This window comes from Eleginops maclovinus, chromosome 9, assembly GCF_036324505.1.
Source record: "Eleginops maclovinus isolate JMC-PN-2008 ecotype Puerto Natales chromosome 9, JC_Emac_rtc_rv5, whole genome shotgun sequence".
Lineage (NCBI taxonomy): Eukaryota > Metazoa > Chordata > Actinopteri > Perciformes > Eleginopidae > Eleginops > Eleginops maclovinus.
In genome coordinates, this window is record NC_086357.1 from 1,445,272 (window position 1) to 1,469,315 (window position 24,044).

General features: G+C 41.0%; 1 protein-coding gene across 2 annotated transcripts; it reads left to right on the plus strand.

Moving 5' to 3' along the window:
* The first annotated feature begins 4,379 nt into the window (after nucleotides 1-4,379).
* On the plus strand, nucleotides 4,380-23,826 carry bcl6aa (BCL6A transcription repressor a). 2 transcript variants are annotated; one of them, XM_063891242.1, is made up of 10 exons: nucleotides 4,380-4,638; nucleotides 15,238-15,324; nucleotides 19,153-19,324; nucleotides 19,428-19,649; nucleotides 19,736-20,686; nucleotides 20,987-21,168; nucleotides 21,405-21,572; nucleotides 21,669-21,799; nucleotides 22,307-22,444; nucleotides 22,537-23,826. In XM_063891242.1, exons 1-10 carry the CDS (start codon nucleotides 4,611-4,613, stop codon nucleotides 22,678-22,680), a joined length of 2,223 nt encoding a protein of 740 aa, XP_063747312.1. In that variant the 5' UTR covers nucleotides 4,380-4,610; the 3' UTR covers nucleotides 22,681-23,826. The 2 variants fall into 2 exon arrangements, with proteins under 2 accessions (XP_063747312.1, XP_063747313.1); XM_063891243.1 differs by lacking the exons at nucleotides 4,380-4,638; nucleotides 15,238-15,324 and adding an exon at nucleotides 17,038-17,078.
* The last annotated feature ends 218 nt before the right edge of the window (nucleotides 23,827-24,044 follow it).

The following is a 24,044-nucleotide window of genomic DNA, read 5'->3' on the forward strand; positions in this document are numbered from 1 at the left end:
TTCAGCATTTTTTCCCCCTATGTGACACATTAAGAATCATGATTTAGCCACACACCTTTCTTTCTTATGCAACAACTCTTTGGTTCAGGTCCAGAAACCTTTGTAACATCTTCCTTCCAGGATTCAACACTGTTATTGTAGTAAGAAAAAATAAAGTTTTGATCCCTGGACTGGCTTCTTGAGGAAAACAGGTGTTTTGTGTATGTTCACTAGAACAGAGCAGCGAATTGCACAGCCACAGTCAAAGATTAACTCATTTAAAGAAGACTCCTGTTAGATTCATCTTCTCTCCTCCAAACTAAGGCTTTGAATTCAGTGTATGTGGACATTGCTCCGGACGCGGATATCCTTACTGCTGTCTGTCTGTTCTCATATCAGGGAAACAGAAGAGGAATTCATGCACACAGGCTTGGAAAAATGAATAAAAAATAAGGTGGAAGTTACTTGTTATCACTTACCTTTAAAGGATAAGAACTCTAAAAAGATGTCACCGTTTGTTTATCGTGTTTGGTTGGAAAGACTGCAAAATGTGATATTTTCCTCCCAGCAACAAACATCATTAATTATTCATACACTGTTAGTTTATAGTAAAAGAATTGCGGAGGAAGTATGTAAAATCAAGTAATATGCTAAAAACTGAGAAGATACTACACAATCAAAAGCAAGCATTTTCAAGGCTTTGAGAGTAAATCTTTTCTTTTGAAAGACAACATTTTGATTAACAAGAAATCAGCATGTAACATTTACATGTAAAAGGAAGCACATGCTAAGAAATAACCTTCCAAATGAAGGGCAGATACAGCAGCTTGGAGGGGATATCGCCCGGGGTGTAATCCCATGTAGAATCGCCACTGCATCTACTGCAGCCACCTACTAAACACTAAATTCCATGAAGTACATGGGTAGTTGTTTGGTTGAATTCATGATCAGATCTACGCTGAGATTGGTTGTGAGGATCTCCGATGGAAAGGTGAGCTTCTGGTCCAGGTCAACCTGCATTTGCCGGCCCAGAAGTGAGTCCAGGAGGTTGGATTCCCCTCTTACAGAAGACTGATTTGGGATGTGTTCCGCTGAAACAAAAGAGATCTTTGAGCATCCGGATGTTGGTGGAGAGAGGGCATTGGAGGTAGCTCTCCTTCCTTTCAGGATCATCTCTAGTTGTTGGAGAGTCTGGTTGTGCCTCCAGGTGTAGTGGTCTTGGACAGAGTGGTTTAGCAGCCAGTGAGGATATGCTGTGTTTGGCAGAGAGGAACAAAATCTCCTTCAGACCACTGGTTTAGGTTCTTGGGAGTGGGAAGAACATCGTAGGTGGATCTGAAGATGAAGTCTGCCTTATTCCATCTCCAAAAGATCTCTTGAGGGCAGGTTTTCAATTCTCAACAGTTATTGCATCTAATTTGCATTTCTTTGTAGCAATTAAAAGATTACAATTCAATGGAAACACAATTGCTGTGTTCTTAAGAAAGGCCTGTGCATGGATATTCTGTATTGTAAAGAGTTTCCATTCACCCTCTAACGCCGCATTCATACAGAGCTATGTGACATTTTGCTCAAGTAAGCCAACAATCACACACATCCAAACACAGTTGGCCATGGTCATGCTGACTTTGAACAAGGCCTGTGATAGTACCCACAACCTTGCGAGTGAAAAAGGGTCGCACTACCTCGCAGCCACAGTCGAATTGTATGGATACATTTATAAAAATAGAAAAACAAAAGCATTCAATACATTTGAACACTGATTTCTGATCCTCTGAACATTTGTTCTTACAGGTTGGGACATTAAATAATGTGTTTGCTATGGAAGAGAAAGCTGTCACTTTGGATCATCTGTTGTACGTCTCTCTCAGAACTATTTTCTCTTCACTCTATAAATGGCATCTAATGCAAAGCACGAGATTAGGACCTTGTGACCTTTATTAAAGCTGATAGCTGCCGCCATGGATACGGGGGGAGCCACATGTTGGCACAACAAAGTCGCGCAGTGCAGCTGGATCACAGATCTACATGATATCACGTTAGTAAAAATGACTTGCCAGCTCTGATGTGCTAATTCCCTGCAGTCAACAGCCTCACAAAGGTTATCACACAGAGGAGCAGGAAACGTTTCAGGAAACTGCACCAACGCAATACAGCAGGGTGGTTATGGGAGGTTTTAAATCCAGGTGATGCCAACACAATTGATAGAATGATTGATTAATAATCCACAAAGTAAAGGCTTTTATTAAGTGTTTTTCTTGGAAAAGACAGTAGGAGTAAATTCCTCAGCAGACAGTCAGGGTCACCGTTTTTTACTTCCAGACTACTTATTTGCAGCTGATATGAATAATTGCAGGGCATACTTTAGAAAACGAGGATGCTGTGAATGTTATATTTACAAAGGAAAGGCCAACGCCAGAAATGTCCTTCTCTATCTCGGCTTTAAACTTCATGAAATCCACTTTGCATCTAGAAGGTTGCAACAACACTAAACGGTCCCTTTCTAAAGAATTTTGTTGATCCCTCTTTTGTTAATTTGATGCAGTCCGAAATTACATCAGATGACAGCATAATCCGACATCATTATCAACATCAAAAAAATGTGTTTGGTGCTGTTTGGTGCTGTTTGCCCCCGGGGCCCGGCGGCAGCCCAGCCGCTGTAACGGGATGATATGGATTACTCTTTCAAACCGACCTTGCCCCTCTCTAATTTTTTCTGCCTGCCAGTCAAACAGAGCGATGACCGCCGTGCAGAATAAAACCCAAATATCCCTCTGATGATTAAGGTCACTCTTACGCTGCTCTACACAAGCCGTCCTCCTATAAGCCCCACAGAGCGGTGGGGGTGGGGGGGGGTTTACTCCTTGGGACTCCGGTGACTTGATGTCTTTACTGTCATTCGTCTTGGGGCCAGGTTCCATTTCCTCACCGTGGCTGCCGGTGACAGTAAGAGGACAGTACAGTAATCAGAGTTTTCCTCTGAGGCGCTGTGACCTGTTGTTGGCTCTCATTTGTGTGTCAGTTCAGAGGTTTAAGCTTCTTCATGAGGAGTTTATCCTGGGATCACAGGGATTCAGAGGGCTCACCGGTCATTTGCTGTCACTATCCCGAGAGCTCGGATTGTTGGGGCTGCTTTATTCAGAAATATGATGGAAATGTGTTGGACTAATTTGGCTTTAGCAGGATTGGCTGAATATTAGTCCACTCATCCAAATGGATTATCCCGTGGCTGCGATGAACACACTGTACAGATCTGTCACACACCCGCATGTATCTCATTTTTGGGTTCTTTTGCACTTTCTGATGCATTCATCTCTTTTTTTCTGTAATAATGGCAGCATTCATAAGTAAAGCTGTTAGCCTTACATGCAGAGCTCTGGGAGTTCATACCCGCGGAGGTGAGCTTATCTGCACAGACAGCATGTGTGTTCATTTAATCTGACTTCAACATCAGGTGTCGAGAGCGATTACACACTGATACTCGTGCTTGACATGAACACTGTGGATTTATGCTTACAAAAGTGCTTTATCAGAGTCCGCAAACAAATATGAAAACAAGATCACAAACAGCTCCTATAAAATGTTTAAATTGAATTAAGTAAAAAACAAATGTAACTGAATTTAGCAGTTTTCCACTGAACATTTCTTTACTGATTTCAGGATTTCCCTCCCTAATTTTCTCTCTGCCAGGCCACGTTGCTGACCTTCCTATTGGCTCTGCCAGGTTGAAGTGACAGCTGGTGTGATGTAATAACCCCCCCTCCACTGACAAGTTATAAAGAGCAATATCTAGTTCCATGGATTGAGATAAGCTTAGGTAGATTAATGCTCCAGGACACTGACATGTTTGTTGTATAAAAGCTCTGTTTATAAAACAATGTGTTGTAGCCGTATATGAAAAAGTGTAATCTGGCAGATGGCCTGAGCTCCAGAGTTCCTGCGCGATAAAGGAACTGCTTGTCTGTGCTCCTGTGGTTTAATGGGATTTTAGACTCTTCATTCAAATGAATTATACATAGGAAAACTGGGATTATTTTACAGGCTGTTTAATCTCTTCTCTTTTTTTTTTTTTTTTTTCCAAAATTGAGCGTGCCCCACGGTTTTAGCATTCGTGGAAAAAGTGGAGCAACTGAGCGCTACAATCAATGAACGCTAGAGTGCAGGCGGCCTATCAGCTCAGAGAGCCGCAGATGCCCTGTGGACCGGTTCACTAACATGAAGCGTGCTCAGTCGACTTGACTCACTTCAGGCCCGCTGCCGTGCCCGCCTTTCCAGAAGCGTTCCCACTCGTCCTGGCTGAACACTGACAGACATGATGCTTCACCAGAGCTGCTCCGCCACTGCCAGCCCCGCTGCCCTCCTGCTCTGAAGAGAAGTTTCATCCCTCCAGCTTTAGCGGCCACTCAGTTGGGGGGGACGGCTCGCCACCAGTCAGACACTGCATCCTGGAACATCTAGCTACTTGCCAGAAAAGGGCGTGTTATGTTTGGTGCTGTGCTCTGGATCGTACCACAGTCAGGTAGAAGAGTTGACGGACAGCACTTAAGACTTTTGGTACAAGAGGCCGCGCTTTGCTTCCTGAACTCCAGTTTGAATTCACTTCCTCCTGATTTCCCACTACAGATCCCATCATGCCTCACTCCTTCCAGCACAAAAAAGGTGAGACTTCTTTCTTCTTCTGTTTCCTGCACAATTTACAATCAAAACTGGCTGGATAATGAACGTGCAAAAGAATGAAAATGTAATCTTTAATTTAAAACATTTAAACTCATATAAACATTTGTGAAATGTGAGATCCTTTAAAGACTGGTGACAGATTTTGGATTTCTATATTATCAGTGTTTGTCATATATTGTTATCTGTTTATAAGGTGTGTGCATGAAAAGATTATGTTTCAAAACAATGTTTAATTTGTGAAATATATATAGTTTTTTCATGCACAAATACCTATATTTACTTTCTCCTAGATATATATATAATTCAGATATATCAACACTACAATATATATTGTATTACCATGTGATTGATCATGTATTTTTCTCATTCTTTGCTCTTATGTCAATAAGTGGTATATCTTTATTTCCATACTGCTTTATGACAGTCAGCTATCTCACACATCAGATCAATATACTGCTCAATTGCTTGCACAACAATAGCAAGAGCAAGCATGAAAAGTAACTTCTCAAAGGGTCATGATAAAACAACTGACATCTGATAAGCAAAGGGGAGTACCAACTGCAGCAGGTCTATCTACAGTATGTAAAATCATGTAAAAGAGTCATTCAATGAGGCAAGAAAGGATCCGATCGATTGGAGATTCTCTTTAGATTATGTTATGTGACATTACCATTCTACTATGAGGTAAGTAAAAAAGGGCGAACAAACGTGACTACAGATAATGAATTCATGTTACGGTGTGTGTGTGTGTGTGTGTGTGTGTGTGTGTGTGTGTGTGTGTGTGTGTGTGTGTGTGTGTGTGTGTGTGTGTGTGTGTGTGTGTGTGTGTGTGCGTGCGTGCGTGCGTGCGTGCGTGCGTGCGTGCGTGCGTGCGTGCAGACAGATAACAATGTCACTGCTTTGTTTTTTGCATCAACAACTCCACCTGGCATTTCCTCGGCTTCACAGTAACTTTTAAAGAAATCAGAGTGAGAGAGAGAGAGAGAGAGGGGGAGAGAGAGAGAGAGAGAGAGAGAGAGAGAGAGAGAGAGTAGCTGTTAATTATCATCCATTACTAAAAATAACATATTTCAATTGTATCATCACAAATGTGTCTAATAAATGCACATTACCGAGGCCTGATGGTTATGTTGGTCGATATGTTGCAAAAAGAAAGACTGAGAGAAATGAGACATCATTGTTTGGCTTCAATAAAAGGTTATGGGCTCTGATTTTTTAAACAAAACATTATTATTTATTAAAAATAATAGCTATCAAAGTAACACAGGTTATTCACAAATTGGATTAAAAAACGGAAAAAGAAAATCGTTGTTTGCAAATTATACATTGAAAAGCACATGTGCATGACTGCATTGTCTGTTTTCTTGATATTTCATTCACTCATGTTTGGGTCATCTCTTCCTGAATCCATGTCAGTGCCCAGAATTTAAGGGTTTTTCGGCATAGCAGTTGAGTTGTGGCGCTTGGTGCTTTGCTTTCATTTTCCCAATCCCATGTTTCCATGATGGATTTAAAATGCATTTACTGCTCTGGCTGGAGGAAAGCAAAACAAAGTTGACATGAAAACACACCTGTATAGGCTGTTTGATGAGGATCTCTGACACACTGAGGGCTGATGCCAGATTCCTCTCATGAAAAGAAACTAGAATCAGAATCAGAAATCCTTTATTAGTCCCACAGTGGGACATTTGTTACAGCAAAAATGGCATAACAGAGCAAAAAAAAGGACTGCAACTCAGTATCACCAAACACATAATGCTGTTAGCTCCTTTTTTAGTTCTCTTTCTTTAGAAGATTTTCTTTTTTATATTATTACGTTTTTTAACTCTGTGCATCCCAGAAGGATGTTTTTCTTCTTTTGTCCTCAACAAAGTCCCCCCCCCCCATTGTCAAATGCCATTCCTACTGCAGTTTGGATTGAGAAACGGTTACATATAAAGTATTTATTAACATTTGTTCCCATAGTCTCTGTTCTTAAACATTTTCCTTGATCATCTGCTCTGTCTATTATTGAAAACTGCAAAAACAAAGGCATGCAATAACACAGAATGAGCTAACATTAGTATTTAGAAGAAAAGCACACATCAGCTATACTCATTAGAAAGACTTGACTTCTCATATTTGCATGTGAGGAAATACATATATGCATTTAGGACGTTTCGAGGTGGTGGATGTGCTGCTGCTGCTCTGTGCATGTTTCCTTGTTGAAGCATGGCCCAGAGTTGTGTGTGTGTGAGTCCTGTTCAACACAGCTATAGACCAGCATCAGCAGTTAGCTGAACGTGAGGGAGAGAAACTGCAACAGTTAACCCCCCCACACAACAAATCATGAACTGTGACTGCGCCTTCACTCTCATGGGTCTCCCTTCTTGGGTTAGGGTTGTGTATGTAATGCATTATAACAGCACTGTATTATTACAGTTATAAGCACGGAATATTCACACTGTCCTAAATCTTTGTATTATGTGTTATTTAGCCGGCGCTTTAATCTAAAGCGACTTACATACTGTAGATCAGCTGTCTCCAACAGGTCGCTCGCGAGCTACCAGTCGCTCGCCGCCCCCTTCAAAGTAGCTCGCCAAATAGTTTACATTTAAACCATAGACTGTATATATAAGATTTAAACACCAATTTTCATAATATGCCAATTTCATTTGTCACCTGTACATAAAGTACCGCTCATCTTCTATCTGAAGATATGTTGCTACGATATTTGTTTTCACAAAATATGACACAGAGCGCTGTTATCAACCGGTATTGCTAACAATGGCTAACCCGAGGTAATTGCTAAATCTGTAAACAAGGCGCGTCCATCTTTTCCGACTTTCCGACCTCGAATGTGACGTCACTCCCAGTTCCGACCTCCGACCTCCGATGTAAACGGAGCAAACACCGAACGCGGCATTAGCTTGACCATGGCCGCTGAATGCAACAAGAGGCGGAAAAGATACTTTTTTCACGAGAATTGGGAAATAGACTTTTGTTTCACAAGTGTAAAGGACAAGTGTGTTTGTTTGATCTGTGGAGTAAGCGTGGCGGTCGGTAAAAAATGCAATGTGGAGCGCCATTTCACCACAGTCCACAGCACCTTCTCACGGAACTTTCCCGCTGGTAGCAATCTACGAAAAGAAAAGATAAAGGACCTGAAAATACAGCTACAACGACAGCAGTCTGTTTTTACCAGACCAGCACAGAAGGCTACTGCTTGTACGGAGGCTTCGTTTAAAGTGGCGCACATCCTGACAAAACGCAAAAAGGCCTTCACTGATGGCAGTGTTGTAAAGGAGGCCATGACCGCGGTGGCTGAAACGTTATTCAAGGACCATAAATGTAAGACAGAAATATTGTCTGCTTTTGCTGATGTACAACTTGGTGCAAATACAATGGCAAGGAGAGTGTCTGCCCTGGCTGTGGATGCGGGAAGACAGTTGGAAACTGACATTAACAGGTGTAAATGGTTTTCTATTCAGCTGGATGAATCTGTTGACGCGAGCGATACAGCCCAGCTGGCTGTTTTCATCCGCATGGTTTTTGATGATTTCACTGCGCATGAAGAGTTTTTGACTTTACTTTCATTGAAAACTACAACAAGGGGACTCGATATTTACAATGCTGTGAAGAACTACTTCACGGAACAGAAGATCCCTATTGAAAAGCTGGTGTCAATAACCACTGACGGAGCACCAGCGATGACAAGTCGTCACTCTGGATTTATTGCCCGATGCAAAGCAGACCCGGAGTTTCCGCCATTTCTGGCCTACCATTGCATAATTCACCAACAGGCTTTATGCGCGAAGGTCATGGGATTTGAACATGTCATGGAGTCGGTTGTCAAGATTATCAACTCCATCAGAGCAAAGGCTAAGCAACACAGGACCTTCAAGCAATTCCTGGAGGAATGCACTGTGGCCTATGGAGATCTCCTGCTCCACACTGACATCAGATGGCTCAGTAAGGGTAAAGTACTGCAACGTTTCTTTTCATTGCTGGGTGAAATCAAGATTTTCTTGGAAGAGAGGGGGGAGGACACCACCTTGTTATCTGATGCAGTGTGGGTCCTTGATCTTGCGTTTTTGACAGATGTAACTGAGAAAATGAATAACTTGAACGTACAGTTGCAAGGTAAAGAGAAAGACGTCTGCAACATGATCAGTGCTGTTAACGCGTTCAGCGCAAAACTGGCCTTTTTCATCCAGCAGTTGAAGGCCAAAAGATTCCAGCATTTCCCCTCTGTCACAAAGGTTTTGGAAACCCATGCAGGGGTAGCTGATGCTTTGAACACAGAGAAGTACTGTGACCTCTTGATCAAGCTTGGCCAGGAGTTTGCAGACAGGTTCAGAGACTTTGAGAGACTTGAGCCCTGTGTGACATTAATTGCCAACCCATTCATGAATGTGGACATTAGTCAGATTTCTGGGCAGATGGCAGACCTTTTCTGTATCGATCCTGTGGAAATGGAAATGGAACTTTTAAACCTCCAAAACGAGATACAGCTGAAATCTCAACAGCATGCTGAACATTTCTGGAGCTTGGTTGAGCCAGAAAACTATAAGAATCTGTGTCAAGCAGCTCTGAAGACAGCTGCTTTGTTTGGGTCTACATACCTCTGTGAATCTTCTTTTTCTGACATGAATGTCATCAAATCTAAGTTCAGAACAAGACTGACAGATGAACATTTGAAAGACTCCATAAGAGTGAACCTAAGTGGGTATATTCCAGCATACAGCTCTCTTGTTGGCACCATGCAGTGCCAGCTATCTCACTAACTAAAGGTGCTTGACTGAATATGTAGGCTAGTGAATAAATGACTGAAAGTGTGATGTGGACAAAGTTAAGAAGTTATAATTGTTCAACATCAATAGTAGCCTATGTGATTTCAAAGGTGTGAGTTATGTTTTGACAAAGTGTCAGTGTTTTGTAAATGTTATGCAAAAAATGTGAGTTTAATGTGTTTTATAGTTTGAACAGATAAAGAAATGCATATGCTGATGAGTTCAATTTGGGCTATGTTTCACACAAAGTGTGAGTATTAGAGGTCAGTGTTTTGTAAATGTTATGAAAAAATGTGAGTTTATCAGTGATAGCTGAAAAGAAAGAAATGCATAGACATGCATACTGATACATATTTAGTTACATTTCTGTATTTTGAGTGTGAGTATTGGCTGCCAATATTTTGAAAATGTTCATGCAAAAAAAATATGTTGTTGAAAAGAGAAAGAAATGTTTTGACATGCAGACTTTGAGTTAATTTGAGTATTAAGGTTCTTACACAAATAGTGAGTGTTGGATGTATGTTCCGTATATGCTTGTGCCAAACGAAACCTTATTCAGGGATTTAGATACGTGTGAATAAATGTTACACATGATATAAAACACAAGTAGCTCTCCGTAATTCTTTTTCTTTAGAGGTAGCTCTCAGAGGGGAAAAGGTTGGAGACCCCTGCTGTAGATGTCATGATCCTTGTTTTGTGTCTGTTTCCTGTTTTATTTTGAAATGTTTTCCCTCTGTTGTCTCATGTGTAGTTTTACTTCCTGTCTTTGGTTTTCCTTGTGTCTGATTGTTTCGTTGTTGTCACCTGTTGCCCTGTGTTTCTGCCTCCCCTCCCCAGCTGTGGCTTGTGTGGTGATTAGTGTCTTTGTATTTAGTCCTGCTTTCCCTTGGGTTCTCGGTCAGTTCGTTATCGTCTTTCATGCGTTCAAGTCAAGTGTTTTTCATGCCCTGGATTTTACCTAACTTTGTATTTTTGTAAAACAGCTTTGGAATAAAGCTCGCCTTTTGTTTGTACCCATACCTGCCTCCCTTTTTGCTGCACTTGGGCCCTAATTCCCCAAACCCTGACAGAACGAACTGACAGCGTTCAATAAAATTGGAATTGGAATTTGCAGATTTCCCTCATGAACTTCACCACCACGTCTCCCTAATAATAATCAAAAAGGCATCATAATAATTCATAAATGCTGGTCTTTTGCTTTTGCAAAATTCCTACTGTTTTCCCATATTTGTAATACATTACATTTAGTTTTAATGTATTATAATGACTTAATGACCACTTTGAGCACTTTAGATTTTTTTAAAATGTGTTTCAGTCGCTCTTATAATGCATTATAATGTGATTATAAGATAATTATATATAATTTAATTATATGTTATTATAGATAGGTAGTAATAAGTACAAATAATTTAATTCAATCTCGAATAATATCAGTAAACTGAGAACCATTTTGACACAGCTGTATGATGGACAAAAACATTTCCCTTATGTAAAGCTTCCTCCAGAATCACAAAAACTCTTAATGTGACTGAAGAAATGCTACCTGTATTGACTAAACAGCAAATTGCAAGCTTCAAATGAGATCTCCACCGTGTGCGTGATTCGTTTTATTTATACGTATAATATCTGGTAATCTGAGACCATTGAAACCACTGGAGGCCGCGTCCACAGAGAGTGTGAATGACGTTTTCTGTCTTCGTCATCAAAGTGCTGGACATTGTCTCTGTCAGAGTATCACAGCGAGAATATGCTGACACGTTCTTTGAGCAACCAGCAGAAAGGGTTACATAGAAACCATTTGGATATAATAACACGATAACAAATAGTGGATATTGTCATATTTATTTAAGTACAATTTAATTACCAATATTGGGTCAAGCCTGCATTCTTGATGCTTCCACTTGAATTGTCAGAAGCTGAATCTTTCATCCATTTATTCATGAATTTACTGTTCTCTTTAATATTAAATATGAATCATATTATGTGTGCATAACTTTAAGACAGAGGTGAAATAACTCCTGATATCTTTCACTAGAGTAACATTTGCAATATCACCATGAAGAAATACTCTAATGCCACAATAAAACATCTTGGATTTTAAAAAAAAATGGTTCTTACTTTCAGATCCGGATAATTATACCAAACATCATTAACAAATAGTTGATCATGTACAGTATTTAAGGTTAGGATAAACTTTATTGATACCTTCGTGAAATTCACAAGCCTTCTGCGGTATATAAAGCATGAAATAAGTTTCACCTTTAACAGCTGCAACTTAAAAGTGACAATTAATACATAAATAACTGGAGTTCAATAAGAAGAATTCAGAAATGTGCCATTTTGCACAATGAAACATTTATTTGGATACTTTAAGTAAATTCACTTGCTGATTGTTTTGTACTTTAACTTAAGTAAAACATCTTAGTACTGTATCCACCTCTGCTTGAGTACAGTTTGCAAGTAAATGTAAGTGATATAGCCAACTACTAGATGTGTTTGTGACTTCATTGTAGATCCTTAGAACAACTGTTTATTCATTTGTATTCCAAGACATTTCAGTGTCAAACGTAGCTAACTATTAAAACCATGTGTCCATTATTATTATTATTATTATTGTTGTTATTGTTGTTGTTGTTGTTGTTGTTGTTGTTGTTGTTGTTAATATTATCATTGTTAATAATATTGTTATTATTATTATTATACTATCCATGTTATCTGGCAAATTAATAAAGTAATCCCTCCTGTACAGTTTGGGTGTAGTAGTACGCAGGAGTACGTACATCCCTAAAGTTGTAGAAAAAACCAAAGCACGCAGTGATGGAGGAGGAGCTGCAGAGCTGCAGCGTGGTACTGAAAGGTGTTGTGACACAGAGCAGAAAGGGGTTGATTCACAGAGATGGTTCTTATTGGATCATTATGGAGGGTGGTGCAAAGAAATAAGAGCCACTTGTTTACCATTTAAAATCTCTGCACTAAAGCTCCCTATCACTGCGAAGGGATAACTGTTAAATACCAAGCACAGACATGGCTCTGAGACTAATCTGTGCTGAAGTAAGTCTTAACAGCTCCTCCTCACCTGCTCTCGGAACTCCTTTGTTTTTGGGCATGTGAGAGAAGAAGAGAAAGAAAACTGTTCTGATTTGTGAAGACGCTAGCTATTGCACACTTGTGCTTTGCGTCTCTTTGTGTTTATGCAAGTAACTGACCCATCATCCAGCAGATGGCACACTGGTGAGGGACTGTTTCTGGTATGCGTGGAAAATTCCATCAACTTGGGCTCTACAGGCTGCATTCCTGGCCGCTCTCAGCTGGCCTTGAGAAAGTCCTGAATCTACATGCTTTTATTTGACACAAAAATTGAAATTCTAGCCCACAAACACGCCTCTGCTCCGACTACAACCTTAGCATGTAGCTCGTAGAGGCAGGCCCCTGCACTCAAGGTTATCCTACAGAAACATTCCCCAAAGTTTTTACTAAGTGTGTATTTTCATTCTGAAATAAGGGATAAAGCAGAATAAAAAGAGTCTTTAACAAAGTCATACATCCAGCAAGCCTGTCCATTGACCACCGGTGCTTAAACACTTTCATGCATACTTTTAGCATTCAGAGGGAAATCTAATATAAAGTCCAAAAACTCACAAGTATATCAACATTTATAAAATGAATGAGCCCTTTTGGTAGAGCTCCCAATTTCAATTGTGCACTGCCGTGATAATCTGACTGTGTGTGTTTGGTTTAACCTTGTCAAGTGGGATGAAAGCCGTCTTCAGTGGGTGTGTGTGAGTGCAGACACACACCGCGGCAGCATTGTTGCAAACAGACGAGATTTCATGTCAACAACTCACCAGTTTGTCTGTTAATTAAAAAGCAAGAGGCAAGCTTCCAAGTAAAGTGTGCTCATCATTACCTGAACACGAAATCTTTTTGAAGTGGATCTATTTATTACACAGTGTGTTCTTTGCGTTATCAATTATGCATGTTATCAGTTTTCAATGATAGACAGAGCAGACGATCAAGGAAAATGTGTAAGAACAGAGACTATGGGAACAAATGTTAATAAAGACTTTATATGTAGCCGTTTCTCAATCCAAACTGTTGTAGGAATGGCATTTGACAATCGGGGGGGGGGGGGGGGGGGGACTTTGTTGAGGACAAAAGAAGAAAAACATCCTTCTGGGATGCACAGAGTTAAAAAAGTGAAACTTAACAATATAAAAAAGAAAATCTTTTAAAGAAGGGAACTAAAAAAGGAGCTCTGTAGCTAACAGCATTATCTGTTTGGTGTTACAGCTGGGTTGCATCATGCCTTTCAGAACAAAACTCCACACACTCACATCTTTGCTGACAATGAACACTGAAGTTGGCAGAAATTTGCTGTGAAACGAGACAAAAGTGTGCAGTTTATGAGAAAAAAAGAAAGTGAGGCAACCTCCGGGCCTCGGGCTTTTGTCAGTGGGCATTTCTATTCAGTGACCTATCATGCGCCGAGTGTACGCAATGATACGGCTCAGAGATGTTTCACACTGTGTCACAAGCTTTTTTTTTTATGTGCAGCTGTTACTGGTCTGGGCTCACTTGAATCACTGTCACAAACTGCGCTGCTCCCATTGTTTCTGAGCCGCCTTAACAAAGAGACCCCAACATCATGACCTGCTGTTTAATTATGGAGATACCCTGTTCATAATGTGACAATGTGTGTGTCATTCCTATCAGTTAAGATATTGATCAGCTACCCTGCACTCTTTCTCTGTCCTCTGTAAGTGGGTCATTTATTTTCTGCTAGGAATTGGTTGAGTCAAAGTTTGCCAAGGATTTGCAGTAATTATCTCATCCTTCTATAGCCGGGCACAGCATGGGGCTCTGGTAAATTACACATCTCTCTCCTAACTCATGGATGCTTTATGGCCGTGCATTATGCATAACTGTGCTGGAGCGCCTTAAACATCCCCCAAGTGGATTGAAATAAAGTTGACGCTGCTCTTTGTTTGCAGCTCAACACAGTCTTTATTTGGCAGTGCTGAATCGGAGGTTGCTGTGAAAGTGTGTGTCTTAATTATGTGGGAGACCCCCCCTCCACTCCCTCCCTCCCAATAGTTTGTAAACACCTGGAGTGTTTTATGTGGGATGCCGGATCCAGATGGGCGGATGCTCGGCGATCCGCAGGGAAATGTCGGTTACATTACAGGAGTGTGGCGTCACATAAAGGGTTAAACACAGAAGAAAAAAGAGTCTGTAACACAGGGACTGACTGCACAACTCTCACTCATGTAAATTACACCTAATGTAACACCACTGGTATAACGTATATAAATTACTCAGAAAGAAATGTGGTAGTTGTTGAAAATTAAGAAAGCATCTTTATGGTGGAGGTAAAATGATTTAAAAAGAGTTTAAAAACGTCATTGTTTCTTCATCAAAACAAAAGTATTAGACCATGATTTACATAATAGTCCTCAAAGACTTGATTAACAAGGAGGTATTTAGATGACCACTGTGGATATGTACCAAATTAAATACAAATCAAATACAGATGACAAGGTTATGTTCGAATAAAGGATGTGCTGTGTTACTTATCATCATTAATAAGCATCACTCTTTGAATACTGTTCTGTACAATGATATAATATGATACGAGGAATATTGAATTGATATAATATCACCAGAGTTTCTCCTTTGTTATTTTGTAACATTAAAACTACTGAAGATAATTGATATATTTAGAAAGGAGAGTAATACATAATTGAGTGTACACTGTAACCTATATGTTTTTCTCTTTTATTGTATAAATGTGTCTTTGCTATGTACTCAGCTCAGCAGATGTTCCTTCTGTGCCAAGGGGTGAACGGCATGAGAAAAGACGGAGAGGTTTGGAATCACCACAAACAAAGTTTCCAAGGTGAGTCACTGACAGTGTACATTTCCCACTAATCCTGAAATTACCACAACATTTCAGAGGCTTGCCTCCCCTAACAATGCACCATATATTGTCAATAAAATGGTAAAAAAAAAACCAAAAAAACAGTCCTTCACACCAGTTAGCAGTTGTCCTCCCCACGCAGGAAAGAAAAACAAATCAATTTATTGTCCCTTAGATTAGATTTGGAGCATTTACTGTCATTATGTAAGTCAAATGAAAAGAAAAAAGCTACTCCCTTTTAAGGTGCCATCAAAACATTCAGAAAAGACAACATACGACCACAAAGATTGCAGACATCATTCATATAAAAGAATAACAAAATAAAGTGCAGGTATAATAATGCCATCATTTCATAGAAATGTCCTGCGTTCTGGTATACTTTTCAAACTAAAAAAAGCATGAAATAAAACACAACACTAGTAAGCTGAAAAATAAAGGCTGTTTATTCTCCCTGAACTCTGAGAAATGATGCAACAGGGAGAACACTTTTTTTAAATTAAATGGTGTGGGAAAATCACAGCAATGCATTCAATTCATTTTCTAGGAAACGTTCACTTTACGTTGGCATTGTTTTCGTTGTAAGTGTGTAATTCATCTGACAAGGACAATGTCAAATGCCGATCTTATTTTTAAAAAATTAAGGAGCAAACATTTTCACAATAATAGACAGCCGTCAACACAAGTTTAGTAGTTCACTTTTAAAAGCATATTTTAAAAAAGCATTGAATCAAAGGCCAAAAATGTCACAACTAAAACTATTTATTAAGTCGTGGAATTAACGGTTATACCATAGCCATCATGCGCCAATGGCTTATTCAAAATAATAATCAAGGCACAACTTCATTAAACTTCTATTGGTGATGCGCACGTTTTAATGCAACAAGTTTATATTTAATTAACTTAATATAGACCTGTATATCGCGCCTACAATTTTGTCTTTATCCTAATGACACTCACTGTACACATGCGAAGACGAGACGATAACAAAACTGAACCTTTACGTGCCAATCTGACTATGCATTCTGACATTTACTGAAACACCAAACCGCTTAACAATCAAATCCTCACACAAAATGACCCTTAAAAAGTAAATATATCAAAACGTTGCCTTCTCAACAAAACCCAGTGCTTCGCAGTATTCTCCATATATAAAGTCAGCATACCTGCAGGAAATCTGGCTAAAACAGAAAAGAAGAACAGCACGCCTGTCACATCGACCTGTCCCGCGTGGGCCTAATGACGATGTCTGTCAGTGTGCTGAACGTGTAGTGGGGTCTGTCTGTGTGTTAAATGCAACGAAAGGCAACCAAACGACACATTGCTTAAATCATGGAATATGAATTAGTTCTGAGAATTTCGGGGGCTGGGTTTAAGGAACTCGTGACGTCGCCGGCTTGACGTCCTGTAACTATGGACTCAACCAAAAGCAGGGGTATTTTGATTTCGATTAAACAATTGGTTGCCTTATTTTACAAAATAAGTCAGATTTTTATGCTCATTCTAACATTACATTTAACTCTTGTTTACTGTAAAAATCATTATTTGCGAAACGCGTTTTAATAACGGGTTTGGAAATACGTTGTTTTTATCACAAGAGAAAAAGGCGTCCCACCCCTGCCACGAGAAAGTGGTACGGTCTCGGGCTCAAATTCCGAGAATTGAGCTCGTCTGATTCTTAGAACTGGGGTTCTTAGAAGTGGTGATGCAAGAAGTTTCTAGGAAAGCGCTACCAGGTGATTTTTTAAATTCCTTTTTTCCTCTAATTTGGCGCGAAATGGTTATCAACTGTGTAATGCTGGTGCTTTAAACAGAGCTATTTGTCCATTTGTGCTGTTTATGTGTTTGTGAAGCCTGCGCTGCGTGATTTTGTCCGCTGGCAGTTTGAACAGAGCGGAGGAAACTCTGAAGAGGCTCGTGCAGTGACAGCGCGGCTCTCTGACAGATCAGGCTGACTAGCTGACCGGGGTTGAACTGGCGGGGCAGACAACAGTGTGTTCCTCCGCCAGAGCTCCTCACGCGGCTCTAACAGAGTGATGTTGTTAGGCTGTCATAACGTTTTGTTTAGATAACCACACCAAGGGAAATTAAGATATAGAGCGGTGGATAGGCTACGCATTGCCCGGGGTGTAGTACATGGTTTTCAGGTGGACAGAGTTAGCCGTGTCAGCCTCAGCTGCTTTAACGCTACTTTACTCTCAAGTGTCAACACCGTGCTGTGGCGCTGTCAGACTCACTCTGCCGGCAGCATGGCAGTCTCAGTTTCAACACAGTTTCACTTCAGTGGAGCGCAAAAGACTGCGCCGAAAAAGTGCTTCTGTTACCGTAACGTCTTAGCGGAAACACAAGTGTTTATGGGTTTGTATTTTTCCACGGTAGTAGAGGATACGAGACACGTCGTCGCGCTAACTTGTGTTTCCACTGAGACCCTGCGCTGCATGCTGCGCAGTCCTCGGAAGTACACAGTGAAATGTTTTAGATGCGCTCAGAGTGGGCTTCAACTTTCCTGCAGTGTTGCCTCATGCCCATCACGGACTCAGAGTTTTGGTTGATAGTTTTAAGGCTAAAGAGCAGTTACAACTAGTCAAAGTTTGGCTCTTAAAATAAGGTGAAAATCAAAGTGGGGTCCGAGTTCTTTGTCGACAAAAGGTTATATTAATTATCAAACTGATGGGGCAGATTGACGGCAGTTAAAGCTGCAGTCCCTCAAAATAACTTCTCTGAAAATGTAGTTAATTGTTACTACAACATTCCTGCTTGTTTACCACTGGCTGGAGGTCATAGTTATCTATCTTTTGATCAAATGATATTTAGGCTGCGTGCTTTTCTGCTTCTATTTTCGGACGTGTCCAGTTACAGAATTCACATTAAGTTGATATACTGTCATGAACCTGCTTGCTTACTAAAGAGCCAATTCTGCTTTATTGAGTTAATTAAATAAATAGTTGTTACACCCTCAAAGTAATTGACCTAGAAGTGCACAACAGCATATTGGCACTGAAAGAGAGTAATGAGCGCTGCCGGGCTCCGCAGCACGCTGCCACAGGTCCGATCAGAGCAAACAGGCGCCTTTTAAACCCTCATCATGGTGAGGACATGTTGCGTTGAAATGAAACATGTGCGTGTTATTTTTTTGAGTAAAAAAAAGTGTTCAATTTGCTTATATATTAAGTGGTTCCTAAAACTTTTTATAAAAATCATCAGCTTGTTTATGGACTGAGACCCGACACCGCCGCGCGGAGGGCGATGCTGAGCAAAACTTTTCTCCGTCAGACCCCAGACAGAGAACTGTGCGCGATCCCGTTTATGCTCATTTAATGTTTTGATTAATAAAACTTTTTCTTATTAAATTCTGTTATTTAAAAACAATGTACTATTTATCTTAAACTTAAATCAACGCAGTCATTATTTTAGTATTTCCCAAAAGTTGTAAAACACGTGATTACTGTTTTATATCATTAATATTCTCTCGACTCTGGTCTGTTAGAATGTAAAGCATGTTTTTCATCTTCATTGGTAATATTAACTTGTAAATCAGTGGTAGAAGAGACACAGGGAAGAGGAGAGAGAAGATTCCAAAGGTAGAAATGGAAATGTCTAGACCTGGTTTATTTAATAAACGGCGCCGCCTACTGGAGGAAGGGATGTAACTGTTTCAGTCTGACAAAGACCTCATGATAAACATACTAAATAACTTTAGCCCGTTGAATTCACTTAAAGTAACCTATTTTTCATTGAGACAGCTGGGTGAATTGTGAAATTTAGGCTTTTTTAATCTATAATATCTGTTTGTTTGTTTGTTTTTTTCAGAATTTGACAAAATGGCTTGTGCAGCAGACAGCTGCATACAATTCACACGCCATGCAAGCGATGTCCTGCTCAACCTGAACCGGCTGCGCAGCAGAGATATCCTCACAGATGTCACCATCTTGGTGAACAGGCAGCAGTTTCGTGCACACAAGACGGTTCTCATGGCTTGCAGGTGTGTTATTCAGGCCAAGTGAGGCACATTCTTCTCCCGCAGTTTACAGATGAAATGATCTTGACTGATATGATGTGTATTTGTCTTTCTTTCATGGCTACAGTGGGTTGTTTTACACCATCTTTACTGACTCCCACAAGTGCAACCTAAATGCCATCAGTCTGGATCCGAAGGTGGACCCAGAGGGCTTCGCCATTCTGCTGGAGTTTATGTACACATCACGTCTCACACTAAAGGAGAGTCTGATCATGGCCATCATGAACACAGCCATCTACCTGCAGATGGACCATGTGGTGGACACCTGCCACAGATTCATCAAATCCAGGTTGGCAGAACAAGGTTGCATTTCATAGGCCAAATTCTTCGTTATCAGCATGTGTGGAGTTTTTCAACTTCTCATTCCTTTCACAGTGATCCCTCCGCCAAGCTGCCGAGAGATGAGTTTCTGATCAGTCCCTTGGTGTTACCTCAAGATGTCCATGCTTACCGGCCCCATGATGTTGTTGACAGTCTGCACAGTCGGGTAGCTCCGTTCAGGGATGGGAGGCCCTACGGCTCAAACATGTTCAATGGGGTCAGCACCCCCAGCAACTACCATCTCTACGGGCAGTTTCCCATGCCAGGATTCCCTTTCCCTCTGTGCAAGCTGACTGATGCCAAAAACCCTTTTGCTGACCTCTCTAAGAGTGGTATCCACCACAAGCATTGTTCTCCACATGAGAGCGCCAACATCATCAGGGCAGAATACACCCGAGCACTTGGCACCAGCTCCTCCAGCATTATTCATTCAACCACCTACGCTTCCAGGGAGGTAGGCAGAGACGACGACATGCGGAAGGAGAGCCACGAGGGGGTCAGCCAGTCTATCACTCACGGCACAAGGAAGCGCGCATTTCCTCTGTTGACCCTCGAGCACCAGAGAGAGTTGGGGAAAGATCACGTTCCTCAGGCAGAGGAAGACCTGATCCATCAGCACTACCCGCTGGGAATCTCCTCCACTGGGCGCAAGAGCCTCATGAGCAGCCCGCAGAGCCCCCTCAAATCAGACTGCCAGCCTAACTCCCCAACAGAGTCCAGCAGCAGCAAGAATGCCGCACTCTCCCAGGCTGCCGCAGTGCAAGCTCCTCAAGGCGCGCAGGAGCCCAAATCACGCAACTGGAAGAAGTACAAGTTCATTGTGCTGAATCAGAGCGCCAAGGAAGATGAGGTGGGGCTCCGTTCACCTCAGCGTCTGGGTCTGCAACCCTACCTCCATCCCAGCGACTCAGAGAACCTCGACCCTCAAGCCACGAGCAAGAGCAGCGATCACAGCGACGAGCTTCCTGTGCCGCAGGCCAGCCGGCTCAACAACATCCTCAGCAGGTGAGGGCTCCTCTCAGACAGCTGCATGTATGAGCTTGAGTACAACAAGAACATGAAAATCAAGCTCTATGGCATGCTGGGAGGCTTTATGGTAAAGGGCGAATATATTTTATAAGAGAGGAGCTTTATGATCCGTGAATTTTTATTTGCTGCGTCTGCAGTTTGTTAGATTTTTGGGCATTCACTAAAATCTTTTAGAAACTTTATTTTGGAATTGCGTTTGGATTGAATAATTGTTTTAATATATGATTTTTACAGGTGTTTTTATGCCTGACATGAAGTATTTGTCTTGTGTGTTAGTGCACTGGAGGGGTCAATGAGAAACGGTGACAGCCACGCTCCGCACTACTTGAGTCGCCTGAATTGCTCGACCTGCGGCACGCCGTCCCCGCAGCACTCAGAAGTTTGTCCCAATACCTCCAGGTCCCGGCTAGCAGAGGACATGGCAGAGCTGCACTCTGAATACTCCGACTCCAGCTGTGGTGAGATTATGACACACATTCAACTGAATACAGTGACAAGCATTATCAAAACCGCTTGAAGGACTAGAGGCAGCGTTGGGAGGGTTAATTAAAAAATGTAATCTGTTTACATTTACATGTAAAAATGTGTCCTCTGTAACCGTAAGGGAATACAGTTACTTTTTTTGTATCCTGATTACGTAATGCCGTAACTCCCCAAACCTGACTTCAGTTGTGCTACGGTTTCCCCCGGACAGAAAACGGCACATTCTTCTGTAACGAGTGCGACTCCAAGTTCGCTGAAGATGAGGCGCTGAAGCAACACATGCTCCAGGTGCACAGCGACAAGCCATACAAGTGCGACCGCTGCCAGGCCGCTTTCCGCTACAAGGGCAACCTCGCCAGCCACAAGACCGTCCACACCGGTAATCACAGATTATGTATTGTCTGTTGAAGTCCACTCCCGCTGCTGCTGAATGCTAACCATTTGTCCCCTCAAATGATTGATTTTGTTTCCTCAGGAGAGAAGCCGTATCGCTGTAATATCTGCGGTGCTCAGTTCAACAGACCAGCAAACCTCAAGACTCACACTCGCATCCACTCAGGAGAGAAGCCATACAAATGTGAGACGTGTGGAGCTCGTTTTGTACAGGTAATACAACAGAGACGGCTTTATATAAAACATCTGGTCTCTATTGTGTTTGAGCTAATAGCACTCTGGGAGGGTTTAGTCATTTTCAGCTTTACAAAAGTACCCATAATTACAGTGAAGAGCATCTTTAAGTGTGTTTGGATTTTTTTTACAATAGGTTCTAATACGTGGACTGTCTGAAAAGTTTCATCAAAGTGTATCTCATTCCCGATAATAGATTGCATTGTTGTCATCAGTCAGATAGTTTGATTTATGATGAAGGGTTTCAGACTTGCAACAACTAACAGATCGACAAAAAAATCTTAAACCATTTTGATAATCAATTTATTGTGCTTGAATGCTGTTTTCAGCTTTTCAAATGTGGACATTTCATGCTTTGCTCTGCGATGGACTATTTTTCCGTGTGTGTGTTTTAGTACTTCGATTTTCTGACTTTTTATGAACCATACAAATCATCTAAAATATCCTAATTGTTTGATACAATCCTCTGGGTTTTGTCTCTTTCAGGTTGCTCATCTCCGTGCCCATGTTCTCATCCACACGGGGGAGAAGCCATATCCCTGTGAGATCTGTGGAACACGCTTCCGTCACCTGCAGACGCTGAAGAGCCACCTGCGCATTCACACGGGAGAAAAGCCCTATCATGTAGGTCCACACTCTTTCACTTCTTGAAAGTTAAAAAATCAAACAATGCGTCCGTTAAACGTCCTGAATAACGTTACGCCTTTTCTTTTCAGTGTGAGAAATGCAACTTGCACTTCCGCCACAAGAGTCAGCTACGGTTGCATCTCCGACAGAAGCACGGCGCCATCACTAACACAAAGATCCAGTACCGCATGACCACACCCGACATGCCCACTGACTTGACGAAGGCATGCTGAGCGGGAGGAAGAGAACTGTTCCAAAGGAGGCAATCTTGACCTTGGCATTTTAAAGACCCCAACTCGTACAATCATCCAAAATTGTAGTGCCACACTGTGTTCATTGGACAGATACATTGGCTTTGTACGCCATTCTAAACGGGTTTCCACTACATGTGAACGTAGAGCCACTTATGGCATCTTAGTCACTTTATTGTTTCTATATAGAATATATATAAATATATATGTATGTTGGGAGTTTCTAAGCTTTGAAGGTACGTATATAAAGCTTTATTTTGTTCAGAAGGATGGAATGTAAACAATTTGCTTTTTAAAATACAGTATTTTATATCAGAGAACTTACTTTTCTGAAAGTATTGAACATTTTTGATTGACGGGTGGTACATATATTTTAAGAATCTAAGATTTGCGGCTGTATAGGGTTGTCTATACATTTTTATGTAGATGTACGTACATGTTGCACCATGTCGAGTTGCCATTTTCATGTGAAGAGGGGGGGTGATTTAATCTAAAAACATATCAGCTGAAGCTGCTGTCTGATGAGGTTCTGCATGAGGTACTCTGCTAGTTGTCGGAGCACATGAAGTGGGCAACTGCATAAATATTGTGACATATTGTGTAATTATATCTGTGGGATTGCTCTCTGCTGGCAGAGCCAATCTAGGTGTTGAATTGCATTTCAAGGTTCTGCTTCGTTATGACCAAGAAAATATTTTGCTTTAAATGTATTTGTATAGATGTGACTTTAGTTTTTTGTTCATTCGTTTTCCATAAGTGAAAGTTTACAGTTTTTGCTCATTGTTCTAGGTCCTACAGTAAGGTTGTGTACGTGTCAACATTTCTGTTTTGTACATACACTGTGTATTCAATGTGCCTTTCTCTACGCCGTCTGAATCCCTCTCTATTCAGCACAGCTCTATAAAAGGTACAACTCAAGGACGCAACTCGTCCTCCTACCCCGTGTGTTTGTGTGTGTGTGTGTGTGTGTGTATATTTTTAAATGCTTGTCACAAACCTTAAAACATAAATTCATCATTGTTAATCTTCAGGATTTGTTTTAGGATTGGGCTTTTTTAACTGCATTAAACTTATTGTACAATGTTATAGATGTATGAATGTAAAATAAAGGTATTGGATTTCTATGTATTAACAGACTGATTCTGTCAGATTACGGGATATACAGGGACAATGTTTCCAGGATTATTGTTGGATGGCTACAATATAAATTAAGAGACAAATATGCACCAGCTTAAATAAACATATTGATATACACTGACTGATAAGTAGCACAATGAGGTCATGGGATTTTCTTTTTTATTTCCCATAAATGCAAACATTTACTAAATAACTTTCTTGCATGATTG

What these genes read in the sequence shown, in the direction of transcription:
- bcl6aa (XM_063891242.1), top strand. Translation starts at nt 4,611, where the DNA reads ATGCCTCACTCCTTCCAGCACAAAAAAG. An exon ending in CTCCTTCCAGCACAAAAAAG is followed by an intron (nt 4,639 to 15,237) that starts GTGAGACTTCTT and finishes CTATGTACTCAG; the next exon opens with CTCAGCAGATGTTCCTTCTG. An exon ending in CGGGAGAAAAGCCCTATCAT is followed by an intron (nt 22,445 to 22,536) that starts GTAGGTCCACAC and finishes TTTTCTTTTCAG; the next exon opens with TGTGAGAAATGCAACTTGCA.